Source organism: Watersipora subatra, chromosome 3 (genome assembly GCF_963576615.1).
Source record: "Watersipora subatra chromosome 3, tzWatSuba1.1, whole genome shotgun sequence".
In the NCBI taxonomy this organism is placed as follows: domain Eukaryota; kingdom Metazoa; phylum Bryozoa; class Gymnolaemata; order Cheilostomatida; family Watersiporidae; genus Watersipora; species Watersipora subatra.
Window position 1 is genome coordinate 19,885,358 of NC_088710.1, and position 25,402 is coordinate 19,910,759.

General features: G+C 37.1%; 2 protein-coding genes across 2 annotated transcripts; both read left to right on the top strand.

Moving 5' to 3' along the window:
• The first annotated feature begins 217 nt into the window (after nucleotides 1-217).
• Nucleotides 218-529, top strand: LOC137390414 (transmembrane protein 14C-like). The gene has a single exon (XM_068076746.1). It carries the CDS (start codon nucleotides 218-220, stop codon nucleotides 527-529), a length of 312 nt encoding a protein of 103 aa, XP_067932847.1.
• A 4,695-nt stretch (nucleotides 530-5,224) lies between these two features.
• Nucleotides 5,225-15,138, top strand: LOC137390415 (pantetheinase-like). Its single transcript, XM_068076747.1, has 3 exons — nucleotides 5,225-5,476; nucleotides 11,637-12,846; nucleotides 15,131-15,138. The coding sequence occupies exons 1-3, from the start codon at nucleotides 5,273-5,275 to the stop codon at nucleotides 15,136-15,138; spliced, it is 1,422 nt and encodes a 473-aa protein (XP_067932848.1). The 5' UTR covers nucleotides 5,225-5,272.
• Nucleotides 15,139-25,402: the final 10,264 nt, after the last annotated feature.

Below are 25,402 nucleotides of genomic sequence, written 5' to 3' on the forward strand. Positions count from 1 at the left end.
TGAGTGGACAGTAGCAAATATCCGCACACACTGCAAATATATTTCATAAGCTGCGCAACGGACGGCCTGGCGGAATTACACCGGTTGTTTCGGTTTTGTGGCCACATGCGTTTATTTTAATTCCAACTCTATAGCTCATATAGAGCGAAGTGTAATACATATTAGAGAGGCTAGTTTACTATTATACGAAAGTTTCAACTCGCCCATTACATCAAACATGGACGTTATTCATCTTCTTTACGGTTCTCTTGTCGCTGCAGGAGGTGTCTTTGGTTATGCCAAGAGTGGCAGCACTGCAAGTTTAACTGCTGGCCTTATATCTGGTGGCCTCATAACGCTTGGAACCTATCTAGCCTCTACTGGCAAAGATACTCTTGGTCAGGCTCTCGTGGCTTTTACTGCTCTCGGGTTAACCTTTGCGATGGGAAAGCGCTATATGAATTCGCATAAAATGATGCCAGCGGGCATAGTGACAATTATTAGTGTGCTGATTTTACTGCGAATGATCTACGAACAGTTTCTTAAATAAGATCTCTGTGCCCGTTCAGAATTATCGCCAGATTGAAGCTTGTTCAGGTGACTTCCGTTTGTTGTTTGCCAGGTTAACATGTTTTCTTTACGGAGTATTAGCAAGCTATAACTTTGACGGTATAATCAATATATTTAAGTTTTTTGTCAAAATTTTTGTTGCAGCATAATGCATTGACGAAATATTTGCTCCATAAGATATAGGCGTAAAAAACATACCTAACGACTGATCTTAATAAACAAGCTTTTTTTAAAGTTGACTGGCCATTATTGTATGCAAGGTATAATAGTAAAACTGAATCAGTGTATGATTGAACAAAGGTTGATTAGGCGTTGTACAAGCAGTAAGGCTGAAAACAGGTTTTAAACGCCTCTCAAAAGAAGTTTCACTCAGCCAAAAGGAGTTTGTTTTCGATGTAATCAATTGCATATATCTAGATTTTTTGGTAGAATCAGTTTCTCTCATTTACTGCATTTAGTTTTTGTCTACTTTTTATTGTTGTAAACTAAACTAGCGACCCTTCACAATATAATTCATACATGTTGTCATTCAAATCGTCTGCTGTAGTGTAGTTGCCTGTAATATTATAGACGTATTTTCATTGTAAAGTTGAAAAAAACAAACACTGCTTACTACAACTCTGCTGTTTTTGTCTTCTCTTTTGATGTTTTACTTTAGTTCGGGTAATAGAAACCAACCGTACCAACATTTGTAAATGTAAACAATGTAGGCCTATCCATTGTTTATTTTTCCTCTCAATTTATTTGAACTGCACGAAAACACTTTTCTGATGATATGAAGTTTAAAAGTTAGAATGGTAAATGTTGTATATATGTTAAATAAAAATAAGTTCTCTGCACCAAGGCTTATTTATTACCGTGGCAAAGCTAGGCAATCACCTAGTATACACATAAACGGTAAACATGCACATGGAGTCAAAGACATTTAACAAACACATAGATGGTACATGCAAGTTCTGTAAATGTATTTAAAACCTTTTCATTGCATTCTGTGGAATTCGACCATGGAAGGGCATGGAGCAGATATTGTATGGGGCAGATAGAACAAAGAAGTTATTTTACCTCGCGTTGGAGAACATCTAAACTAATGGGAGGGTTGAGTTTGGATAAATTCTGTTCGGCGCACAGCCCTGAACCACAGCTCCATGAAGCTACAAGAGTATTGTTGTTTCCGTTTTCCTGTTTATCAGTATTGATTATCATCTTCGTCTGTACATTTAAGTTTCATAGGACAGATTCTTAATTTTGTGCAGTTTAATACTTCGAAATATGCTTTTAGGGGCCAATCTTCAGCGCTTGGAAACAGTTTTTTGTCTACTATTAAACATCTAAATTCTAAGTTATCTGCTCTAAATATAATAACATATTTATAGAAAGCAGTACACACGATTTTTTGCATGTACCACAGCTATAACATAACTGCCAATGTTTTTAAATTTTGATTGCCCATCTTCAACTTTTAATACTTGTCTCTGCTAAAAAGGCCTCGCGAGATTTATTTAACCTGCCTTCCTGAAATAGCTCAAGGAAATTCACAGTTGTGTTGCTGAGCTATTGAGTTCTATATTAGTTTTCTGTAAAATTACTAATATTGAAGGATATTGATAGCAGATTGTTATACTTTTAGAAATCACACTTGATACTACATGGTCACTCGTTTAGATAAGGAAGTCTATATAATATAATGGGAGGAAGTGTGATGCCTAAATTAATATCCTCAGTTATTACTTACACAATTTGCTCACGAATGCTTTTGAGCAATCCCAACTTTGGTGGTCTTGTTTTTCTCACCAAGTAAACTGAGAGAGGGCTCATTTGTCATCATCTCCTGCCTAGATTAACAATATGTCAGTTTACATGATTAATGCTTTTATGATTCTAGATAAATTAGGCCTTGGTCCATTCATGTCACTCACTTGCAGTACTGTACTTGATTCTTTGTCTCAGTTTGTAACATTAATACAAGTTTTGCGTTTTTGAATATTTGTTACTTGCACATGCTTGTAACAGTAATATTTTTTATACTTGTAGGCTGAAGATTGGCGTTATTGAATATGTCTGCAGACACTACAACCCAGACTAAAGATTTCCTAAAACATTCTACCATATTTGTACTTTCATATTCCTGTTTGAAATATATTTGTAATGTTTGCCGCTCTATATGTACATTACAACTGCACTTATTTGACCTGATCAATAAATAAACTTTAGTGGTCACGGTATTGTCACCAATTCGGTTCTGAGCAGGCCCAACATATTGGCTGCAGGATGATATCAACAGAAATGTGAGTTAGCCTGGGGGCCATACTCAAATTGTTGGCGACCTATAGGCTCCATACATATGTGGTCCCGTTGATACCGTGCTACTTGATTAGAGCTATATGAGTCTCACCAGATTAATTTGATAGAATGCGTACTATCATGTTCTTGTTGTGTGTGAAAACTAGATTAGCTAACAATAAAACATACTCCGTTGGTGTTAGCTGATGAGCAGTTAGCTACAGAAACTTCTCAGTGTACTTGTTTTACCTCAGTTCATGCTGATTAGAACTTATTCCATTGGTTACTAGCAGGTTAAACGTAAGTTATTGTTGCTAACAATAGAAGTTGTATGCTGTGTGGCTTTTTCGACCAGTTAGTAGCTAATCAGAGATTCAAACTGGATGTGTAGTTAATCATTGGAGTAAATCCTATTCTATACTTTAGAGAAACCAAGAAAAAAACATCATTTCAGTATTAGTCTTGCTTGGCAGCTACTCTTTGAATCATTTACCTGTCTAAATAATTTTACTGACATCTCATTGGTCGTCATCTATGCTGAAATAGATTGTTTATAAATTTCACCCTGTAGCCATTGTTAGGTGGTCATCACTGCTATCACTGGATATGGAAATTGGAATTGTCTTCTTATTGTGGTTGTTACTCCTCAGAAATACATACACGTACAATATATTTAATTAAACACACTTTATGCCTCTGTCTGGGCAATAAAATCATAGTTTTTTTTTGCTTATTTTATCAGTTTATGGAGATGCATACATTTTAAGGCTTTCTAAAAAAACTCCTAATGCGTAAATACATGTATAAGGGAAATTAATAGCATTTTTAAATTTGTATTTGGGAACAACTTTAAAGTTCAATTGGTAAATATATTATCTATACTTCATCACTCTCTTTAATGCTCAAGAGATCAATAAAAATATTATTTTAATTTTATTGCAAAGAGCAGTTAGAACTGCATCACACCCATCTAAGCTATGCATGAACACAAAGAAAAGTATCAGGAATAAAACTTATTATGGTATATCAATGAATTAACTAGCTTACTAGAGCTTACTTCCATTGAATATCCAAAAATATTTACTAAGTTTCCAACAGGGTAGATATTTGAAACTAGAATATATTTACTGATTACCTTATTTTAGGTAGTCTCAGAATGAGGAGGAAATTCACTACATCGTATCTATGTTTGTTCACAAGCTCTTCCAATCTCAGTGATAAAGTTTCTTTACCATTATAATTATAGGTTACCAATTTTGTACACAAATCTTTTATACAGACTTTTCAATTCACCTCAGCTAGTCGTATAAGGCTGTACTATAATCATAACATTTTCAGTAATTTTAAAAAGTTATGTATGTTATTATCCTAATGAAGTTCGAAGTTTTCTGAAAGATATCCTAGTTAAGCCTTGTAGATAAATGTATGTTTTTTAAACAGCGGTAATGAACATAGATTTAAAAGTAAAAAGATTAATAACTTGGTTTCATAATCCATTCATATGTTGAACCATCTTTCATTTCTCACATTGACATACTGTGTTGATCTTCAAAATTCAAGTTGCTATTCCTGTTTATGACAACAAAAATAATGTAAAAATGAGCCAATTAAAAAATATATAATGTATTAAAGATGTCTTGTGGACCTTTATAATTTTGTTCATATAAAATTTTAATTTTATATGGAAAGCATCTCACTGCTCTCAAAATCTCAGAATCCATAGTTGAGCAATAAAATGCTACGTGTTTATACCTAGTTCTCGCGAAGACAAATGCAGCATCTGGCTGTCTTGTCTGACTCACGGATTCAGTCTACAATAACGCAAGCAATATTCTGCGCTGCCTGAACGTCATCATTTTTCTGCAAACAATTGTCCAATAGCATAGATTGACCTTCTCCAATAGAAAGATGACAAAAGCCAAAACTAGGAATCAAATCGATTTTTTAAAGTAACACTTTTACGAAACCTAACATTCCGCTATCACCAGAAAACCACCCATTTTGGCTCAAACAAATTTGGTTTCAATGTATCATTCGAGGTTTCATCGGAGTTTGGTCCTTTTGTGAATTAGATGACAGTCTCACAGAAGATAGGTTACTGGTATACATTTACAGTATATATTTGGTTGCATCATGCTTGGTAAGCAGTTCCAAGTTTTGCGTCATCAACATCACCTGATAAATACATGTGATTATTAGCTGGTAGCAATGCATGGGCAATAAACAAGAATGGACTTTGCACCCTAGTGCTTACTCGGCACTTGATAATGGTACTTGATAATTACTTGGCGCACGCATTGTATAATAGTTCGCCTATATCCGCACTGCGTACCCCTGAGACAGTGCTCCTCACCCTCTAATTTCATTAGCTGTTGCGATTACTGTATTATACATAATATTCTTACTGCATAGCTAGTTGGAAGTCACAACTCTTGTATGTGAAATGATGGCAGCGCTGTTAATCCTTTTACTAACACTGACAGCCTTCTGTTCTGCCAGTGACAAAGGATATTACACAGCTGCAGTTTATGAGCATGCTCTAAAAGAAAAGACTGCTAGGAGCTTTGTAAGTCGAAAGGAAGCCCTGGATATGATGAACTCCAACTTGGATATCTTAGAATATCAAGCAATCATCGCCAAAGGAAAGGTTGGTAGTCAATTCTCATGACACACAAACAGTGTGTATAAACTTTATGCAGTTGTAGAGTTCAGGGAACATTTTCGAGATAGCTTCACTAGTGGGTCTCTATCAGGAAAAAAAAGATAAAAAACTTTGCTGTTCCTTGCAAGGAAATGAGCCCATTGTCTGGTAAAAAACTTGGGCTATTTATCCAGTAGCCAGGCTTCTTGTTACACCAGAATAGATATTTATCCAGTAGCCAGGCTTCTTGTTACACCAGAATAGATATTTATCCAGTAGCCAGGCTTCTTGTTCCACCAGAATAGATATTTATCCAGTAGCCAGGCTTCTTGTTCCACCAGAATAGATATTTATCCAGTAGCCAGGCTTCTTGTTACACCCGAATAGATATTTATCCAGTAGCCAGGCTTCTTGTTACACCAGAATAGATATTTATCCAGTAGCCAGGCTTCTTGTTACACCAGAATAGATATTTATCCAGTAGCCAGGCTTCTTGTTACACCAGAATAGATATTTATCCAGTAGCCAGGCTTCTTGTTACACCCGAATAGATATTTATCCAGTAGCCAGGCTTCTTGTTACACCAGAATAGATATTTATCCAGTAGCCAGGTTTCTTGTTCCACCAGAATAGATATTTTAAACTTTTAAAAACTCTTTTGCTACAAATAAAGTTAGATTGTCGTTTTCTGAATGCAACGAAAATTTAAAATACTTTTTATTCATTTCTTTAAAGCGCCATTACGTCTAAACAAGTTGATAGCAAACATTTAGTATGGCAAACAAATTGGAGGCTGCCTCAGTGACACCTCCAACTGTTTGTTGGAAAATTGTCGGATTAGAGCCTAAGTTAAAAGAATTTATAAACCATAGTGTGATAATGCCAATCGTGACTTTTCCCCCTCATACCACAGCAATTTTCACCAAAAATCAGTTTGTCATTTCCACTTTGTCAGTAAACTAGAAGTTTGGCAATAATTGTAGGTTTCACTTTGGCAGTAAGCTATAAGTTTCACTTTGGCAGTAAGCTATAAGTTTCACTTTGACACTAAGCTATGAGTTTCACTTTGTCAGTAAGCAGTCAGTTAGAAGTTAACCCACCATTTGATTTAGTTCAGCTTCTAGTCACCTCAGGGCTCATTATGCAACTATATATATTTTAAGACTAATAAAACAAAATAGTTAACTAAAATTCACAAAACTGTAACTTTATTTAAATAATCTTTATAATTTGTATGTTCCACATATATTCCTTGAAAACAATAGCTTAAGGTATCAGTTACTTTTTGGCTTGCATTACTCAGGTACCTCGTCCACCTAAATTTTTATTTTTTTGCATTTACTTCCATAATTAGTAGCTTAAGTTCTCAGCTGCTTTATGGCTTGCATTTCTCCGGCACCTCCACCACCTACACGTTTAGTTTTTGCATATATTGTCATAATCAATAGCACGAGTGATCACTTACCTCTTTGTTTGCATTCCTCAGGCACTCCCACCTAGATGTATGTTAACTATGACTTGAAGCATACGCAATGAATACATATTTTATCTTGCTTCCTCCATGGAAAGTTAAGGTTATAATAACGACTCTCGAACTATCAAGCGCCATCTCTCTTTTCACTGCGTATTTAGTCTACTGTAGCAGTTGTTTTCCATTTATGATCAGCATTATCAGCAGTATACATTCAAAATCTACACGCAAAGTTTATTCGTTTTGAGATCTGCTTCATATCTTAAAACCATTGCATGTTGAATCAATTATTCCTATAAGGAGCCATTGTAATTCATTTATTTCATTCAACTGCCAAAAGAATCTACCACAGTCCTTAACCCTTTGGCTGGGGAAACGACAAAAATGTTTATCGGTTGCGTGGGGAAACGACTTTTATGTCGCTTTCGGTAGACGTTTATAAAGCTGTCGCCTAGTAATGTTAAACAAAGGATATTAACACTAGTAAAGTTTAAATATTATCAACAAGATATTGGTCGATAATTTACAATATGAAACGATTATCTGAGAAGTGTTGCATTGTGCTAAAAGCTAAAGAAATGGTGCCTCCTTAGAACAAAAATAGAAATTGGAAAAACCAGTCAACATCGGCTCAATGTTCGAAACGGTAAAGCAAAAATTTATTTGATCCTGCGATCATTAAGGGTTTTTTGTCTGATCAGAATAAAAATAATTCAGATGATAGAAGTGATGTAAACTTTTAAAACTTTCGAATATACAGAGAAAAGCTATGGTAGCTCGCACGGCTATATGATGTAGTGATGGACACTACCGAAAGGAATGCTTTCAAGCATTTCCTACAGGGACAACTGAACATAGTTGTATTTCTTTTGTAGTAGTCCATATGTAAATGAATGTGTATGTGCAGAAGAATTTTTTAATAAAAATAACTTTCAGTTTGAGCATGTTCATAAACTATCGCTTTTATTGATTTTTCAAAAGTAAATTACACGACTTTCGGGTGTTTTTGCGAGGCTTTAACCCAGCCAAAGGGATAATTAAGCTTACAAATAATTACACATAACATTCACCCAAATGTAGGGATTGCCTGTTCCCTATTCGTTTTTATAAAACAGTGATTTCTTTCCATTTTCATAATACTTTTGGTTTTAAAATGATCGAAAAGGAGAGTTTAGTATGGATTTTTTTACATTTATTTCAAGCAAGAGGTAATACAACTAAATATACATAAAAAAATTGCCTATACTGAAGCATATATTCAATAATTCTGGTGAAATGTTCAGACAACGTCAACAAAATCATTGAATTCAGAATTTTCCTCACTAAAGTTTGAGTCAGAATCTACTAGAATATTTATAAGAGTCTCCTTGATATATTCTATGTTTTATTCTTATTGGTTTCGTGTTTGTGCCGTCAACTCGGTTGCGAGGCTTAGAATTTCAAATGCGATTAATTATAAATTGTTTCTTGAAAAAATTAAAAACTTTTTAATCCTTGCATGTATAATTGCCCAAAATCCTAAATTTTTTTCAAACATGTGCAATGCGTTTTGACCATTACTATAAAGTACTATAACAATATCAGCAAAAAGACGTCTTCAATGTTTTCAAATAGCAATTATTTTTTTCAGCATTGTATTTCGCCTTACACCTTCTCACTTCTACGTGAAGCATTTCATAATGGTACAAGTAGAGCAACATTGCAGGAGTTGTCTGACCTTTGATGCTATTTTTAGAAAGATTCTGTACATGAACTGATTAAAGATTCTCGATCAGACAAAGTATTGTAATTACATACAATGTGTACGTTTAAATTTTATAAATTCTTTTGAAATTAAAAGTCAAGGATAGTAAAAATAAGCCTCTGATGTTAAATTGGAATATTGGATGAATTTAGTCCAACTTGAAAAATCATAGCTTTGGTTCCATATGATTAGGGTTTGGTTTTACTTGCTAAAATGGTTTAAGTTGTTGAAATAACGTTTAATCTATGACTGCTATTTTAACTGTTGTCCAAACACCAATCTGGTAGTACTTAAAAGAGTCCTAACTAGAGTCTTAAAAAATGCCCTTTTGGGTATACAGTAATACTTTGAGATACGAGCTTGATTTTCCGGGACCTAGCTTGTATTTCTATTCTTTTGTATTTCAAATCAATTTTTTTTATATAAAATAATTAAATACCAATTAATTTGCCCACATCCTCTGAAAGAACTACTAAAAAACAGATTGTTACTATGGAAAAACATATTTAATTGTTCTAGTTCACCACCTACACTAACAAGGTAACAAATACCTAACTAGTGGTTATGATCTGGAATAAAATATAACATTATTATGTATAGTAGTGTACGAAATTCTTATTTTTGAGACCGACAGCAGCGGCTAACAGTGGTGTAAGAGAAACCTAATGGCAACACCTTTGATACGCTACACTTTTGTGACGCTAGCATAACAAACTTTTAATTTAATTTAAATGCATTTAACTTGCTAAACGCACACTCGAAAAAAGTTTTATTAAAGCTTCTTTGATAAAAATTTTTTTATCAAAACTGTTGTGAAAAAAGTTTTATTAAAACTTTGTGATAAAAAAGTTTTATCAAAAAAGTTTTATCAAAACTTTTTATCAAAACACAGAACTTAATTCTAATTATGTCTTTGTTTTCACTTTTTATTATCTTCTTCTGGCTTGGCTTGTTTTTCTTCCCTTTTTCCTTGACTTTCAGCTTTTTTAAAACTTTATCAAACTCATCCAACGAAAAAAGCCAAGCCATGCTGTTTTCACAAGCGCTCGATCGCATACTCGGCCATCTAGCAGCCGCATCGAGAACCGCCTCACATTCCCGTACTTCAAATTTGTCTCATACCTCAGAGCAAACATTTGTTTGAAATTTTCCTCACAACTCCAGTTTGTTGTACATGTATGTTGGGACACTTACATGTAAGTGTCAAGGTATAACTGTACGCACTTTCTCCTTCACATCCATGAGCTCTTGCCCACCCTTGCCCTGCATTGCATAATCACTATTAATAAAATCATAAATAAATGGTCAGACTTCGCTCGTGCTTTAGGCGCCTCTTCAAAGCGCATTTAATAGACCCGGTAGACAGTACAGAAATCTGTGGGGTCTCTATATTGTAAACTTCATATTGCGCACTTGCACACCTGCGCTAACTGTTAAACAAACAGTGCATATGATTTTGTCTCATTAATATTCTGGTGGTAATAAAGCCTGCAGCGCTGTAATCAAATCGCTCTCAAACTAGCCTTCTCGCCATAACATATTCATTCACATCTGCTTTTCGCCCTAACAACATAGCTAAGTTTATTGCTTGCTTTTATGTCTGTGTTGAGAGACAAGATGTGGTGTCCTGAGCATCTCATTCATTGCCTTAACTAGCTGGAGCACAATATGTTCATTTGCATAATATACATTATTCAACGTATATACATAATATATATACTGTAATTATACATAATATATATGCATAAAAATATATTATTTGCATTATATGCTTTATATACTCTAACCTGGCAGTCTGTGATCCTCTGGCAGTTGAGGAAACCTACAATTCTATCTGTGTTAAACAAGCTAAACATATTTTGCAGCTGCAACACAGCAGAGTAAAACATGGTGAACCTTTTGATACCAAATAACTGTAATGTGAATTTTGTTGCAAGTCAACCTTTTACAACAGTTGGCCCAGTTCACGTCTTAGCTAAGAATAAGAGCAGAAGTTTAGTTATTTTTTTATCGGTCATCTGCAAAGCAAGGTGAATTTGCCAATTCGTATCATTTCTGAAACCAGCTCGATCAGTAGAAATTATAATCGAATGCACTATTAGTGGTCTATCCAGTAAGCATTGGTTAAATCACTTTAGGAGAATAAAGAAATCATTTGATCCAACTGTTGGTCAGTATGTTGGTTAGATCAGAGCTGTAGCAAGGAGGGTAGCTAATCACCTCTGCTGCCCCTTCAAATCTTACATTATTTTGCGGAACTGTTTTTGAACTAATTTTGAAACTTTACACAGAATTGTGGTTCAACTGTTGCCATGCAACTGTTGCCACGCAACTGTTGCCACGCAACTGTTGCCACGCAACTGTTGCCACGCAACTGTTGCCACGCAACTGTTGCCACGCAACTGTTGCCACGCAACTGTTGCCACGCAACTGTTGCCACGCAACTGTTGCCACGCAACTGTTGCCACGCAAATGTTGCCACGCAACTGTTGCCATTCAACTATTGCCATGCAACTATTGCCATGCAACTGTTGCCATGCAACTGTTGCCATGCAACTGTTGCCATGCAACTGTTGCCATGCAACTTTTGCCATGAAATCTCGCTCGACTCGTGTGAATAAATTAGTGAACAGTTTATTTCAATAGCATTTATATAAGACATCAAAATACAATTCAATAATGATATATAATGTAATAATGTTATTATGTTTTTAAAAATGTAATTCAATCCCTACCCACCCATAATATTCTACATACTTCGTTTTCACTAACTATTTATCTAACCCAAAAATATGGTTATTCAATAGTTGTTGAAATGAATTGTTTATTCTTGCTAGCGGACAGCAAATATTCAAGTCACAATTTTGAAGTTGATGTGATTATTAGCCTACTCATAATTAATAAATTGTGTGAAAAAGAATAGTTTTATACGAAAATGAATTATTTTGCAGCAAGCGGACATATTTGTTTTTCCTGAATATGGTATATCCGGAGAGCTCTTTGGATTACTAGACTTAGATTCTTACCTGGAGCAGATACCTCAACCAGATGGAATGTATTGCCCGTGTTCTAAAGATTACGTTCAGAAGGGAGAAGAGGTTCTACACCGTCTCAGTTGCATCGCTTCAAATCTAAGTATTTACGTAGCAGCGAATATGGGAGACAAAGTGCGGTGTAGAGATCATGACCCTGACTGTCCATTGTTTGGTTACTACCATTACAATACAGAAGTAGTGTTTGACAGGAATGGTTGTCTTGTTGCGAAATATCATAAGCAACATTTATTCCAACACGAAAGGTTGCTATGGGATGAGCCAAAGGAAGTGGAGTTTTCATTCTTTGATACTGAGTTTGGTCGGTTTGGTTTGATGATCTGCTTTGATTCAGTATACAAAAGCCCTGGCACAGTTTTGGTAGAAACCTTTAACGTAACAAATATTATATTCTCAACTTTGTGGACAAATGTATACCCTTATTATGTCTCCGTTGCTTATCACTCCGGTTGGGCTCGAACCATGGGTGTCAATCTCCTCTCCTCCAACATTCACAACATTCCTGAACAGGTCGTTGGTAGTGGTATTTATGGCCCACAGGCTATTCTGAATTACACATTCAATGTGACAACCGACGAAGGAGTATTAGTGATTGCCCAAGTTCCAATCAACAACGAAACCAAAGAGGAAATTATTGTTTCACAAGTCTCCAAGGAAAGCCAACCGACTGCTGTTAGCGACAGTAAATCTTTTCATTCGCACATCTTTGGTGATGACTTCTTATTTACTCCTTTAGAGTCAAACTCTGGTAATATCACTCTATGCAATGGAAACATCTGTTGCCATTTGCATTACGCACGAGAAGGTAACACCCAAATCTATGCTTTGGGAATCTTTGATGGGACTCACTATTTGCAAGGAAAGTATTACTTGGAAGTATGTCTGTTGACAACATGCTCCAAGGATGGAAAAGTATGTGGAACATTGCCAGGAAACCCGGCTGAGTCCTTTCTGTTCTACAATCTAACTAGCTTAATGAACACCATTTACACATACCCAGAGGTTGTATCAGGAGATAGGTTCTTTTCCGACTGGCAGTTCACAAACAAAGGATATGTCAAAACTATTCAAGGATCTAACCAAAACGTGTCTTCTGTAGTATTGTTAGGTAGAAATTTTGAAAAGGATGAGCCAATCACGCCGTTTATAACAGGCTGTTTAATTTCGGGAAGTCAATCTGTGTATTTTCTTTCTCACTTTGTAAATTGGTATATTTTGATGCATTGTCTCTATTGTCTGATATAAGAAATACATGCATAAATTCCAAATTTTGTTGTTGTTTTATATGTAATATATAAACAATAATATTTGTACTTAACAAGTGGTAGCTATAATATAACCATTTTAAAACAAAAAATTCCACAAGGTCTGCATTAAGCATTGTCCAACTGAACTTTGGTTTACATTTAAAAGCACACTGCCGTATATAAAATGTGGTAGCCACGAAACCAACCATTTACATTGTATGGTAACGCTTTAGCTGAAAGTCGATATGGAATTCTGAGAGGCTCAGTTATCATATCTTCCATATTGAAATAAATGCTGAATATTTTAAATACTGTGAAATAGCTCATAAACTGCTATTAGTATTTTAGGAAAATAATTTTCCTTATGTTCCACAGTCTAAATAAAAATGTCTTAAATGTCCAAATATGCAAACAGTTTAAAGACAGAATGCTATCAGTAATTAATATTTATGTAGATGTTAAATATGTACATGAAAAGGTTCCTTGTCAAAAGGCTTTATGGCTGGCTATACAGTCAATCCACTCTGGTATTTGTGTTGTATTATAGTGCTTGACTTTTTTATATATTAATGTATCTAACACATGTTTTTGTTTAGCAAATCTATATAACTGCTGCCCAGGATTTTAATTAGGGATTAATTAATGTTTTCAATAAGTAATCAATTAACCATATTAATTATTAATTTGAATTTATGAATAATTGGGCTTCCTGTTTGTTAATTATTGTTCAGTAAGTGCTATGACTCATGTTTTTTGGAATATTCTGCCGATACAACTGATTCTGCTGAATCAGCTGTATCAGCTGGCATCTGCCGATATCGGCCAGCATCTGCCATTTTTATGATATATGAGGAAGCACCAATTTTAAAGGAAGAGAAGATTAGTATTAGAGTCAGCCAGAGATTGTAATCTGATGTATATAATTGTACTCCATGTGATGATATATTTATATTGTTATATAATATACTATTATTGTTATAATTTGTTATTATATAATTATATGTATAATTGTACTCCATGATTTGGAGACTATCTATTTTATCAGCAATAAACAAACCTGTGCAAGTCACAATTGAATAGACAAAGTCAAGGAGTTTCATCTTCGACGTAAACATGAGTTAGTACCTTTCACTATAGTCTCTCAAAACTATCATATGTAGGGGACAACATTTTTATAACATTGTATTTTGAATGATCCGTTCATTTCTTCAATAATTATATATCACATTGAAACAAATGCATTATATAAAATGATGTGAGAAACTAAGCCTAAAACTTGAATTATAAATAAAAGCTACATTAATACAGTAATCTATATACATAAATCTCAAAGTTTGTGTGTACTTCGATTGGTCCGACTATAGCTATTAAACTCTTGGAATTAACAGCTTGCACCCTGCTGGATTTGAACTTTCCGGTCACCAGGCAAAAGTCTTAACAATTAAACTACGCGAGATTGATTGCTCCATTAGGCGATAAGAGTGATTATCTAGGTTAAAATACACATAGCATTACATTACGGCACAATGGCACTAAAGCTTGCTCTCACGGCTCTCATTAGTAAGTTTAAACTATTAGCTTGCTCAACTTAGCCATTGGCAATGTGCCAGGCTAATGACAAGTGGCAGGCAATTACATTACCTGTGATTGTTTATAAGCTGATATTTAATACCCGTGCCACGCCAGACATTCCGCTAGTAATTGATAAGAGAAGGACTTGTTAGTTAACCTTTATTACCCTAGAACGGAGGTGCAGTTTTGCTACTGGTAGGGTTGGAAAAAGACTAGATGATGTAAGTATGCACGGTAACCTACTCTAACTTACCGCTAAATGTGATATAAATGAAATCAAATTGAGTTGTATATTTTTAATTATTTTTATGTTCAATTTCTACCAGTTTCTTTACTTCAACTAGCAAAACTGATATTTTGAGAGACTTCAAATGTCATTCTTTTAAAAATTGCTCTGTATGCAATTTTAAAAGTATTAACTTTTTTTTAATTTTAAAAATAACATTTTATAAAATGACATAAAATATCAGCAAATTTGTACATATTTACTGATATTTTTTGCTTCTCATTAAAAGAATTTGATGGCATAAATAAAAGTTGAGTTTTGACATTGTAATTCTGTTATTGTTGCAGAGGAGTAGACAGTTGCGCTTTTCTACCATCTCATAATTACTTGATTATAACTTTAACTCTGTGTTCTGAAATAATACATGTAATATGTTTAGACAGTTTTGAAAGTTTTGGAGCTGGCCGTAACTATGAACACTTTCGAAAAAAGGAAAACTCCAACTATCTTACTGTTTTCGGTAATTGTCTGCTCATATTGTTTTCCACCACTTTTTGCTACTATTCGAGTAAACAAATTGCTCTGTTACTGCAGCAGATAAAATTGCCAGATACCCATGGAAGTTACCAATCATTTGCTATTGCTGTAACCCTCTTCTACACGGCATAACTGGTTTTGAGTGTGTTTGTAACTAATAAGTCACATAGGTGACTACCTTAACCACTGAATAAGCCACTGATGCCCAAATAACGCTCGTGATAATCATTTTTAAAAAATCTAAAGATTTACAGCAAGTTACGCTACCAAATGGTTACTTTCATATCTGTATATCCCGACAACAAAGTATTCTTTTTGTTGTCTCTTCTCTTGATCTCATTTGAAAAGGGTTAATATTTGTTCATAGTGGGAGAAGATGTCAAAATTTGTAAGCTTGTTCAAAAGTATTCTACTTGTAGCATTGTCAAAATTCAGAGTATAAAATGCTGAAAGATTAGAGGGAACAACGAGACCAGAACTGTCTTTATTTTCTTTGATCAGCTCCCCTTTGTAGTAGGATGATAGGTAGATCGCAAAATCAAGTTTGAAAACCTCATAACCGGCAGAAGTACAATTTATTACTATCTGGGGGTTTTCAGGCTTACCAAGGATGTCATAGGTAGCTTTAGTCCTTTTGGTGTAATTTATTTTTTTGTACAGAGATATGATCCTGATCAAGGTGTATGGCAGCTGATAAAATTTTATTACTTCACTTGTTTCTTCTTCAAAAGTCTGACTGTTCAATTCATCTATCTGCCCTTTTTTATTAGTGTCAGAAGAGGATTTTTTTTCAATTTTTGATTTATTACTCCTTGCTTTACTGAATGTTTTAAATTTTAAAAAGCAGCAGCAATAATTACAAAGATAACACATTTAGGTTATCAGGTTAAAACAATCGCGCGGTACAACTGTGTCATATCCTGTGTGCAGCCAATGTAAACAACCAAAGGCATCCGATGAGCACTCACTTTGATAGAGTGACTATACTTACTGCATTGAGAGAAGTTTTCAGTAATCCTTTTTCCCAAATTCCTCACTATTCTCGCATTCTCTTTTATTTATGTATATTTCATTATCTGCTATCATATAATACATTGTGGCTATGCAATATGATATAACTAAATGTTTAACCAGCAATCTTAAAATATATTGTCATGCTACAGGGGTATGTGAAGTGTTATACTTTGTATCAAGGCATAAATACATGAAAATGGTAGTCTCATAGACATAGATAGTAGGAAATAACTTTCCATAGTTTGATATAATTTTATAGCGTCTAATTCAAGTGTTAGACCACAGTTAAGAAAGGAAAGATACAAAATGTCTTTATTCCAAATAGCTGTCAGCTGAAGTCTTTCTGCTATAATAATCTACACGAAGTGGCACCAATCTCGGAAGCTCAGCCACACGCTCTACAACATAATGGTTGGTTTGATGGTTGTTTTTCATGCAATCCTAAATCATATGTATCACACAAGAGACTTCCTGGGTATAAGATGACCAGACATCTTTTTATTTTATATTTACTATTGGGCGTAAAGCTAGCAACCAAGAGTTTAGATTTTTTAATCAAAACAGTATTGTTACAACTTTTGCCAACTTTCTTATCAGTTTTATGGAGGCAAGGCTTTTCTTAGAATTAAAGCAAAAAATTCTACAGAAGTGCGACCAAAATTTTTTTGAAAACATTTATTGAGAACATCTTTTAACCAAGCTAACTGATATCATAAGGTAAAAACTAAAAGTGATGCAAAGAAAACAATGTGCGAAATTGGAGACTGTAATTATCTATATTAATAAATTTCACTGTCATGTGCATGCGTTTGTAAGTGTATGTGGGCGTGGGCGCGTGCCCGCGTTTGTAAGTGTGTGTGCATGTATGTGAGCGTGCGTGTGTATGTGTGCATGTGTGTATGTGTGTGTGTGTGCGTGCGTGCATGTATCTATTGTCTGTGTAAGCGCTATGCGTTTCCACTTTTCGTTGTGCAATTCGTTCAAACTTTACACGTATATGCTCCGGGTCTTTCAGGTCGCTAAAATTATTTGGTTTCAAAACTCTGTGTGGTTCCTGAGAACCAGCCACTTAAACACCCAGCTGCAACCACTTAAACACCCCCCTGCAGCCACTTAAACACCCACCTGCAGCCACTTAAACACCCACCAGCGGCCACTTAAACACCCACCTGCAGCCACTTAAACACCCACCTGCAGTCATTTAAACACCCACCTGCAGTCATTTAAACACCCACCTGCAGTCACTTAAACACCCACCAGCAGCCACTTAAACACCCACCTGCAGCCACTTAAACACCCACCTGCAGCCATTTAAACACCAACCAGCAGCCACTTAAACACCCACCTGCAGTCACTTGAACACCCACCTGCAGACACTTAAACACCCACCTGCAGCCACTTAAACACCCACCTGCAGCCACTTAAACACCCACCTGCAGACACTTAAACACCCACCTGCAGTCACTTAAACACCCACCTGCAGCCACTTAAACACCCACCAGCAGCCACTTAAACACCCACCTGCAGCCACTTAAACACCCACCTGCAGTCATTTAAACACCCACCTACAGTCATTTAAACACCGACCTGCAGTCACTTGAACACCCACCTGCAGTCACTTAAACACCCACCTGCAGTTTCTTAAACACCCACCTGCAGTTTCTTAAACACCCACCTGCAGCCACTTGAACACCCACCTGCAGTCACTTAAACACCCACCTGCAGTTTCTTAAACACCCACCTGCAGCCACTTAAACACCCACCTGCAGTTTCTTAAACACCCACCTGCAGCCACTTAAACACCCACCTGCAGTCACTTAAACACCCACCAGCAGCCACTTAAACACCCACCTGCAGCCACTTAAACACCCACCAGCAGCCACTTAAACACCCACCTGCAGTCACTTGAACACCCACCTGCAGACACTTAAACACCCACCTGCAGCCACTTAAACACCCACCTGCAGCCACATAAACACCCACCTGCAGACACTTAAACACCCACCTGCAGTCACTTAAACACCCACCTGCAGCCACTTAAACAGCCACCAGCGGCCACTTAAACACCCACCTGCAGCCACTTAAACACCCACCTGCAGTCATTTAAACACCCACCTGCAGTCATTTAAACACCGACCTGCAGTCACTTAAACACCCACCTGCAGTCACTTGAACACCCACCTGCAGTCACTTAAACACCCGCCTGCAGCTTCTTAAACACCCACCTGCAGCCACTTAAACACCCACCTGCAGCCACTTAAACACCCACCTGCAGTCACTTAAACACCCACCAGCAGCCACTTAAACACCCACCTGCAGTCACTTGAACACCCACCTGCAGACACTTAAACACCCACCTGCAGCCACTTAAACACCCACCTGCAGCCACATAAACACCCACCTGCAGACACTTAAACACCCACCTGCAGTCACTTAAACACCCACCTGCAGCCACTTAAACAGCCACCAGCGGCCACTTAAACACCCACCTGCAGCCACTTAAACACCCACCTGCAGTCATTTAAACACCCACCTGCAGTCATTTAAACACCGACCTGCAGTCACTTAAACACCCACCTGCAGTCACTTGAACACCCACCTGCAGTCACTTAAACACCCGCCTGCAGCTTCTTAAACACCCACCTGCAGCCACTTAAACACCCACCTGCAGCCACTTAAACACCCACCTGCAGTCACTTAAACACCCACCTACAGTCATTTAAACACCCACCTACAGTCATTTAAACACCCACCTGCAGTCATTTAAACACCCACCTGCAGTCACTTAAACACCCACCTGCAGTCACTTAAACACCCACCTGCAGTCACTTAAACACCCACCTGCAGCCTCTTAAACACCCACCTGCAACCACTTAAACACCCACCTGCAGTCACTTAAACACCTACCTGCAGCCACTTAAACACCCACCTGCAGCCACTTAAACACCCACCTGCAGCCTCTTAAACACTCACCTGCAGCCACTTAACCACTCACCTGCAGTCATTTAAACACCCACCTGCAGCCACTTAAACACCCACCAGCAGCCACTTAAACACCCACCTGCAGCCACTTGAACCCCCACCTGCAGCCACTTAAACACCCACCTGCAGCCACTTGAACACCCACCTGCAGCCACTTAAACACCCACCTGCAGCCTCTTAAACACTCACCTGCAGCCACTTAACCACTCACCTGCAGTCATTTAAACACCCACCTGCAGCCACTTAAACACCCACCTGCAGCCACTTAAACACCCACCTGCAGCCACTTGAACACCCACCTGCAGCCACTTAAACACCCACCAGCAGCCACTTAAACACCCACCTGCACCCACTAAACACCCACCTGCAGTCACTTAAACACCCACCTGCAGCCACTTAAACACCCACCTGCAGTCACTTAAACACCCACCAGCAGCCACTTAAACACCCACCTGCAGTCACTTGAACACCCACCTGCAGACACTTAAACACCCACCTGCAGCCACTTAAACACCCACCTGCAGCCACATAAACACCTACCTGCAGACACTTAAACACCCACCTGCAGTCACTTAAACACCCACCTGCAGCCACTTAAACAGCCACCAGCGGCCACTTAAACACCCACCTGCAGCCACTTAAACACCCACCTGCAGTCATTTAAACACCCACCTGCAGTCATTTAAACACCGACCTGCAGTCACTTAAACACCCACCTGCAGTCACTTGAACACCCACCTGCAGTCACTTAAACACCCGCCTGCAGCTTCTTAAACACCCACCTGCAGCCACTTAAACACCCACCTGCAGCCACTTAAACACCCACCTGCAGTCACTTAAACACCCACCTACAGTCATTTAAACACCCACCTACAGTCATTTAAACACCCACCTGCAGTCACTTAAACACCCACCTGCAGTCACTTAAACACCCACCTGCAGTCACTTAAACACCCACCTGCAGTCACTTAAACACCCACCTGCAGCCTCTTAAACACCCACCTGCAACCACTTAAACACCCACCTGCAGTCACTTAAACACCTACCTGCAGCCACTTAAACACCCACCTGCAGCCACTTAAACACCCACCTGCAGCCTCTTAAACACTCACCTGCAGCCACTTAACCACTCACCTGCAGTCATTTAAACACCCACCTGCAGCCACTTAAACACCCACCAGCAGCCACTTAAACACCCACCTGCAGCCACTTGAACCCCCACCTGCAGCCACTTAAACACCCACCTGCAGCCACTTGAACACCCACCTGCAGCCACTTAAACACCCACCTGCAGCCATTTAAACACCCACCAGCAGCCACTTAAACACCCACCTGCAGCCACTTAAACACCCACCTGCAGCCACTTAAACACCCACCTGCAGCCACTTAAACACCCACCAGCAGCCACTTAAACACCCACCTGCACCCACTAAACACCCACCTGCAGTCACTTAAACACCCACCTGCAGCCACTTAAACACCCACCTGCAGTCACTTAAACACCCACCTGCAGCCACTTAAACACCCACCTGCAGCCACTTGAACACCCACCTGCAGCCACTTAAACACCCACCAGCAGCCACTTAAACACCCACCTGCACCCACTAAACACCCACCTGCAGTCACTTAAACACCCACCTGCAGCCACTTAAACACCCACCTGCAGCCACTTAAACACCCACCTGCAGCCACTTAAACACCCACCTGCAGCCACTTGAACACCCACCTGCAGCCACTTAAACACCCACCTGCAGCCACCTAAACACCCACCGGCTATCTGATTAAAAATGGAAGAAATTCCACAAATCAACGGTCTTGCTGCATTTTACTTATAAAATTCATCACTCCTGTAAACTCTAATACAGATGAGACCTTGACCTCAAATATGGCTAGAATGATAAGCAAAACTGATTGGTGTATCCTATATCTTGAGAGGGTCATAAAGGATGGATCAAAGAAAAACCTTTGCCTTTTCCATATGCAGAGATGTAGGCTGAAAATGGGTTTATATAAGCAAGCTGGCATTAAAAACACCTCTGCGTAGTTGTTACAGTTTGCCTAAAGTTTGTAAGTGGCTTGAACCTTGAGGGATTTTCCAAATTAGTGCCGTGTATAAGAATCTGGTGGTTGACCCAGCTGATACAATTCTGCCACCATCTCCGAACTTTTGTTAAAAGAAATAGAAAGCCAACAGGTGGTAAATTGGTTCCCCGAAAGGCCCTATGCTTTGAGATATTATAATTCTAATAAATATCTTTTTATATAATTCTAATAATAATTTGTTTTAATTAACATTTATTTTTAGTTATTTTTTGATATTTAATGACAACACCAGCTTTAGTAAAATCTTAAAAGAGTCTAAAATGCCAAATAATCATCAGTCATTTTTACGCTAGAAATGATTGCAACATTTGGTTAATTTACTTTGTATAAGGATAGATCTGTGGTAGGACAACTCCTGCTCTCCTACAGATTCCAAGTGAGCTGTTGAGCCAATGTTCTAAATTCCAGAGATAACTGCATTTGCGAGGCCTTCTTTGACACATATCCTTCTTTCTTTCTGAGAAACATGGGTCAAGAGGGTTTAAGGCCAGCAGAGGCAGCTTCTCAACAGTCATTGAATTGTTCTTGAAGTATTCTACTCGATGAAAGCCCTAAAATAATCATGAGAAAATAAAGGAAAGTATGCTATGCATTCATGAAATGTTCAGTTGTATGTATTTATAATTATTATTGGCATTGGTAGCCATCAACAGAAATGGTGTTTTTCGTTACATGCCAAAATAAACAAAAACAATAAACACATGAAAATCAGGAATTCACTAGAGAATCAATTTATGAATTGATTCTCAGTTGAGAATCAATTCATAAATTGAGTTGAGAATCAATTTATGAATTGATTCTCAACTCAATTTTCGAAGGCTGGGAAATATTTGATCTTGCAGACACTAAGTGCACAAAAAGAGGTGAACTTTAAATTGATCAAAATTTTTAGCCATTCCTTTCTGAGAAATTTTATCTTAGAGAGTTAACTTGATAGTCTCTCATTAAGGTAACTATACAATGACAAGATTTCTGCTATTCTTTGTAGCAGTTATTACCAATATAAATTTTACATAGTATTGTTAGCATAAAAGTTCAAATGTATGTATTTACCAATCTAACAGCAGCGGGCCACCTGTTACGTCAGCTGTAACAGTTGAAAATAGGGAGTGCTATGGTAACCACTCTCCTGTTCGCAACTGTCAATCTATACTTATCTCAACATTTGTTATCCGTACATTTGATTATAGCAATAAAGTTATAGGAAAAATCAGCATCACATCGAAATTGAAATCATAAACATCGGTTTTACAGACAGGCCCGCTAACCACTACGCTACACGCCCACCTCGCGTTAGTATGAAATAGTTGTTTAATCTAGCTGGCTTGAAGATCATGATTGCTTGAGAGATCATGACACATAACGATTATACATACAATTATTTACCAGGTGTGCCAGATCAGTTTTTGATGTACCAGCTTGTTTATTAGGAAACACATGAGTAGTAGTACAGATGAACTTAAGACTATAAGTACAAATATTACAGCAGTAGCTAACTGGATGCGTGGCTTAGTAGTAGTGCACTTAGCTTCATATCCGTGCACCTGCCAAATGTACATGTGAGGTGCAATCTTTTTTTTGTGTCCAGATGGTAGAACAGACACGGCTCTTATTATAGTAAAGATTTAGACTAGCTTAAGTTACTAGCTGAAGTTACTCAAATTCATACAATTTATTTATTTAAAGCCTTTTTTATTATGCATGTAACACTGGGCATTCACCTAGTCTATATATATATATATATATATATATATATATATATATATGGGGCACTGGGCGCCATAACACCAGCGCATAAAATGTGGCTTGCCCAAATACCAACAACAATCAACTCAGGTGAGTTGCAGAAAAGTGCGCTATTTGGAACAGCTAAGATCTTGAGGCGAGTGCTCAAACTCCCAGGTCTCTGGTAGGAGACCCGAGTTAGAGCAGAATTTACTACCCATACGGGGTATCCAGGGTGAGGAAACAATTTATATATATATATATATATACATACATACATATACACATACACATATCCACATACATATATATACATATATATACATATATATATATATATATATATATATATATATATATATATATATATATATATATATATATATATATATGGATCTCAGTTTATGTTGATCTGTCATCTATATGTCCATTTATAGCGCGAAAGTCATAATAGTGAAAAAACTGTTTCGAGCTGGAATTGAGCTCAGAAACCCAATTTGCAGAGAGGCGCACTAACCACTACGTCTTACAGCCACCTTTTCATAGTTGTTTAATCTTATGATAATTAATAACAATAATTGTTTAAGATCATGATTGCATAAGAGGTCTTGGTGCGTAACAATTATAAATACAATAATTTCAAGCTGTGGCAAGCTGGCTGCTTGCCTTTGTGGTAGCACCTGCTTGCACATCAATGCATCTGCTGAAAGTATGAGTTTGATTCCAATGAGGTCCAATCTTTTTCTTAATGACCAAACCGAAGAACAGACCCTGCTATTATTATAGTAAAGACTTAGACTAGCTTAAGTTACTAGCTTAAGTTACTCAAACTCATGGGGTAAAGCAACTTAGCCAATGGAAACTACATTACCTGCCAGTGTTTATAAGATGTCTTAAATCTTGAACCATGTGTAACATAATGTTTTTTGACAATCTGTTCTAGCTATGCCTCGAGCTTTCAAAAATTTGAATTAGCCGAACAAAGACAGAAATAACTAAATACCTTTACTTAAAAGTTAGAATGGTAATTATATATGCTAGTTGAAAATAATTTTTTTTGCAAAAACTTTTTTATTACTCGATCAACGCCAGGCATTCATTCAGTATTCTCATCAGATGTGGCAGCTAGAAGCAGACAGTCCAATAATAGATTAACAGTTGTTAACAGTTATTAAAATTTTCACCAGTTATGACAGTTTAACAGTACACAGCGCGATGGCAGGCACTCACCTGGATGCAGTCGTCTTTGATTTGTTGAACTCCATCAGCTGACGGCTTCACACTTGACACCTTTTGACAATCATAAAGATGGTGACCATCATAGATATATATATATACCTATATATATCTATTTATATATCTATGGTGACCATACATCCAGAACACTAATAAATGACGGCGTTAACTCATAGTCTAAGTGCAAATCATAATTGTTACAATGCTATGGATTTCTAACAAGATTCAACAAATGAATGTTTACTACTTACAGGTATCAAAATATCTACAATTTCACTAAGTTTATTGCTTACATCTACAGTATATGTGTTTTTATAAATAGTCTTATATATTACATTTAGAACATGTTTGGTACTTCGTAATATAACGTTATATGATAGAATATTTTAACAAATTGAGCAGTTGTAACTGTCAAAGATATATGTACACACACGGGCGCATGCACACGTGCTTGCACCCAGGCGCCCACACTCCCACGCACCTAACCGCCCACACCCACACACATATTTCAATCAAAGCTCGACTTTAGATGCGCCTACCTTTCAACTTCCCAACAGATGACAGATAATTTGAGCAACTATTTGAGATTTGTTAATATTATTACAGAAGTATTTATTACTGCTTTCATGCTCTAAAGCTAATTAGACAAAATATGATGTATGCTTATAAAAATATCTGTTCTAGTATATAATAATTTCAACATATGAAACGAATATCACAACAGAATAAGTTTGTGTGTCAATGTTTAACAAAATGTTAAGAAATAGTTAAATAGCACGTTACAACCTGCTAATATATTTACGATAAGTGAATAAACGTGATGCACCTGTATCTGCCGAGCAACAGTTGTGAAGTATAAAGGCTTGGTTACCAAATTTAAGCTATTGATGTTTTATGCTTCTGTTTATGGCTGCAGCAAAGGTCAAAAAGCATGCAAATGAAAAAAATCCAGTGACATTCAACTCTTCAAAAAATCCTGACTTTGATTGGACAGTTTACTACTAGCGAGTACAATTTTTACA

Coding starts and splice junctions, on each gene's coding strand:
- LOC137390414 (XM_068076746.1), top strand. CDS start 218: ATGGACGTTATTCATCTTCTTTACGGTTCTCTTGTCGCTGCAGGAGGT.
- LOC137390415 (XM_068076747.1), top strand. CDS start 5,273: ATGATGGCAGCGCTGTTAATCCTTTTACTAACACTGACAGCCTTCTGT. Junction 5,477..11,636: donor CAATCATCGCCAAAGGAAAG/GTTGGTAGTCAA, acceptor ATTATTTTGCAG/CAAGCGGACATATTTGTTTT.